This window comes from Branchiostoma belcheri, unplaced genomic scaffold, assembly GCF_001625305.1.
Source record: "Branchiostoma belcheri isolate BF01 breed outbred unplaced genomic scaffold, Haploidv18h27 scaffold51, whole genome shotgun sequence".
Classification (NCBI taxonomy): Eukaryota; Metazoa; Chordata; class Leptocardii; order Amphioxiformes; family Branchiostomatidae; genus Branchiostoma; species Branchiostoma belcheri.
The window spans coordinates 258,071-262,188 of NW_017804143.1; the positions used below are offsets into that span (position 1 = coordinate 258,071).

General features: G+C 38.7%; 1 protein-coding gene across 5 annotated transcripts in view; it reads left to right on the forward strand.

Annotated features, from left to right (window-relative positions):
- Positions 1 to 3,592, forward strand: part of LOC109480493 (protein NDRG3-like) — a 33,664-nt gene extending 30,072 nt beyond the window's left edge. For all 5 annotated transcript variants that reach the window (XM_019782696.1, XM_019782698.1, XM_019782697.1 and 2 more), the window contains 5 exons: positions 137 to 188; positions 320 to 367; positions 529 to 564; positions 957 to 1,008; positions 2,125 to 3,592. In XM_019782696.1, coding sequence (XP_019638255.1) covers positions 137 to 188; positions 320 to 367; positions 529 to 564; positions 957 to 1,008; positions 2,125 to 2,333 — 397 coding nt within the window. In that variant the 3' untranslated portion in view covers positions 2,334 to 3,592. The remainder of the gene's footprint in view (positions 1 to 136; positions 189 to 319; positions 368 to 528; positions 565 to 956; positions 1,009 to 2,124) is intronic.
- The last annotated feature ends 526 nt before the right edge of the window (positions 3,593 to 4,118 follow it).

A 4,118-nucleotide genomic window follows, 5' to 3' on the forward strand; every position in this document is an offset into this window, starting at 1 on the left:
GTACCAGTTCAAATTTTAAGCATACAGAAAAAAATTTGAACCTTGCAAGTGATGAGTTGTTTTCCCCTACCAACTAGTTTTCCAGCAAAATGAACTAATTTGATTATTGATCCGAGTGCTTGTTCTTGTTTTCCAGGTGCCCAGTTCTGCTGGTAGGAGGTGACTACTCCCCACACATTGATGATGTGGTAAGTAATTGATTTAAATCTACACTACCAGACGTGTGTGTATTGACTAAAAATGTAAATTATGATACACTCAATGGCATGATACTGATGTACTACTCTTCACAAAATGTCCATTAATTTTGTTCTGGCAGGTTGAGATGAACAGCAGGCTGGACCCAGTGGAGACACAGTGGATCAAGGTAATACATATAATAAGTAAATACTATAAATATACAGTTACTTAACTTTTCCATAAGTCTGTAGTATAGTAAAGTCAATTAGTAGTACATTTGTTTAAAGGCTTGTAAAGCGGTATGTGAAATATTTGGTTTTGCAATGTTTTTAACTCTTTGTTTCATAGATGGCTGACTGTGGAGGCATGGTTCTGGAAGAACAGGTTGGTTCAGTAATTAATTTTACATAATTTTACTATGAATACTGAAGCACATGGAATCATAAGCTACAATAGCCTTGGCCCTCTGCATCTCTCATGCTTTCAGATATTTGGAAAAAGGTTTAAAACAATAAATATTGATATCATTTTTTAGTACTTGAAAATCAGGAAAACAAAAATAGCTTTAGATATAATGGACCAGGTGTTATATCTGTACAATATAAAGTTGTGTGCATATCGTAGACTTGTTTTTGTTTTAACATTATTTAGTATGGCCCGCTTAACATATCTATCTTTCCTCAGTGTAATTGTTGCTTGTTTGATGTGTTGTGCCTTTGATATATATACATACTATTAGTCATGTAATTACTTTAAACAACATCTCTGCCTTCCAGCCAGGGAAGATGTGTGAGGCCTTCAAGCTGTTCCTGCAAGGCATGGGCTACAGTAAGTACTGGTGCATTTCTGCTACATGATCAGTTAGAAATTATGCTGGTCAGCACAAGGGATCGGACTTCCCCATAGAGCCTTGATGTCAGCATCCCCCACCCTCCCTCTGTTTGTGTCAATATGACTGATCCAGCCTTTTCTTGCAGTACTGTTTTCAACTGTCAATATTGTGACTTCACTCAGACTGAAATCTGTATTGACAGCATGTTTGAGGTGGTGAGGCCACACCAATTGGATTTTTTGGTTCTCAGATTAAAAAAAAAAAGAAATTTAAATTGACAGGGCGAAAAAGATAAAAATTAGAAACAGATATAGGCATCCTCTGATAGCCCAAAAAGCTGAAATAGGAGCCATGACATTTTGGGGTTGATTTAGAACCATTTTTTTTTTTTGGCAAATCAGAAAGAATGAAGCGGGTGAATCTGAGAACCAAGTGATTTAGTGTGGCCTAAAGGATACATTGTACATTATTGTATTCGGGGCAAGAACCTCCCCTACATGTATGTGTACTGTAACCCCACTCACACTGTTTCTTCTTCCTCGCATTGTTTTTTCCCCTCTGCTGCTTCTAATGGATTTCCAATCCTAACCTGACAGTCCCAGAGGGTAACTATTTATTGCTCCTCTCCATCTACATCTATCTGTGAGATAATTGCACAAATATGTTACAAAGTGGAAATATATTTCAATCACACAAATATGTCTTTGAATAAAATATTAACATTTTTGGTGCAAAGATGTTACATACATAACAGTTAGAATTGTCGAGGCTGACACCCCCCCAGACATCACAGAAGCCATCTGTGTTAAACTTCCTTTTTGATTTATTGAAATTGTAACAATACAATACACGTGGAACAAAGGCAGCTGTTGCTGGTGTTGTGTCCCACACAGAACATGAATACAGGACAGACAATACTCATTTTCACTTGTCAATGAGTTAAGTAATGAAAGTCATGTAAAGTGCCTTTCCCAAAGGTACAAGATTGGTGACGTGTCAGGACTCGAACCCGGGACCCTCTTGGTTCTGAGTACTCCCTTTTTTTTCAATTTCATTCCATTAAATGAAGCTAAGTTGGTACTGAAATGGCTCCTCTCTCCTCCCCTGCACAGTTCCGTGTGTCCCCAGCATGTCTGCCCTGACCCGGAGCCGCAGCGGCAGCGTGCATTCCCGCAGCAGCGACGTCAGCGTCCCACAGTCGCCCAGCGACACGCTCCTGGAGTCCCTCCAGAGGGAGGCTCAGGGCCGCGGGGACGAGCCCTCCCCGGTCAAACTAACCCACGCTAACCTGCGCCACGGGGCCGCGCCGCTCAAGGTCTGAGGAACGGTCGACCGAGGAGGAGCTTAGTCCTAGCTCTCATTCTGCTGCTATGTATAGGAATTCACTGACAAAAGTTGTTGTTGACAAACAACAACATATCCTGTAACACAGTACAGTACACATACGCAAGCAGAAGGGGAGACTAACACAGTAGTGCGGAGTAGGATTTAAATGTTGTTGACAGTTTAGAACTCGTTGCCTCCTCGTATGAAAATGACGATTCCTAGAAGAGTTGTAAAGTGATGTCCTTGATGTGAACACTAGAATGAATGGTATACTAATAATACGTGCATTCATCATATAGCAAAATGTACAATGGTTCATGTTGCAGAAGAAATGCTGGTGAAGATGAAGCTCAATACACTGCTGCAAAATTGTAAAAAAATTATAATCTGTGGCTCTTTAGTCAATGTTCCTAATACAATGTACGGCTTACTCCATATACAGTATATTACCATGCCATTATTTCTAAAAAAAGCTGTTTGCCACAAAGCTTGTTCATACATTGAAATTGTTTGTTAAACAGTTAATAAGGAGCTTTTTAACAAGAGAAGCAATTGTTTTATATCCCATTTTGTAGAGTTGCCTGTAGTTTGTTCATGAGAGCACTGTTGCAATAAACAAATGTCCAGGTGACAAGTATAGAATACCAGTTGATAATATGTGTTACCGTTTTTTGCTTCTTGTTATATAATGTTCACGATGCTCAATACTGTTCATTGTTTGTATATTGAATTGCAATGTTTAACCAATTCCATACCTTGAGTTACATGTACATGGTTGTACAGCGGAGTGTGTGACGGACTAGTTGATGCCTTATGTAATACATTAATCACTCAGGCTAGTAGTAAACAATGTAGAGGTTTAAGATAGCATAGTCCTGTGTACTGTATTGTAGCACAAGTTACATGTATATGCAGCTGTATTATACTAAGTTTACACTATTAGCTTTTCCTCAGTTAACAAGCATGTATTAGTGCAGCTGATCTTTAAGTTCTCTCTGTGACTGTCCGTAAATAACTGCAAACATTTGCCCCAAAGTTACGATTTCCAAACAATGAGTTTGCTCTTTCAGTTATGAATTGCACTGGCAGTTTTGCATTTTTGTTGTACAGATGTAAATATTAATGTAGTTGATGTGTTAACCCAAAATTCTGTATGTTAGAGACAATCTTTTTAATTGGGTTCTATTGTATATGTTACACCACAGTTCCACAAATGCAGTATAAATGTTCAGTATTAAATGTTGGGTGTAACCAGATATTAAATGCCTCTTTGTTGTTGTTTTTTTTAATAGACTATACAATGTACATTCGCAAGAATTACACCTGACTGAATCTTACCTGACAGAATGTTAACTTAATGCCTAACAAGACTTCTGATGTAGGCAAAAGCGACGGAAAGCTTCAAAAGCACTAGCAACAAAAGCTATACTGTTTCAGCTGCACTCCATATGTCTAGTGTTTGCATTGCGTTAAGTAGTGTGACGTGAATCGTGTGTTTGCATTCAAGGTGCTTGGAGCTCCCAATCACCATTAACTGCTAAATTTACTCATTTTTGGGGAACTTTTTTAGGTTAACATACATGTAGCAAGCACGTAAGCATAGCATGATAGCACCTTTTTCTCATCCTGAAAATACTATACTGTCAGCCCTTACTTTACTACTGAGTTTATTATGCAAACAAGTACACTGCGCAGTAGAGTCCGGTTTCTGACGGAAATAAATCTCGGACTATGTGTGGGAATCCCCGAGCTCAGACTGGACACACCTTGATATATTTTC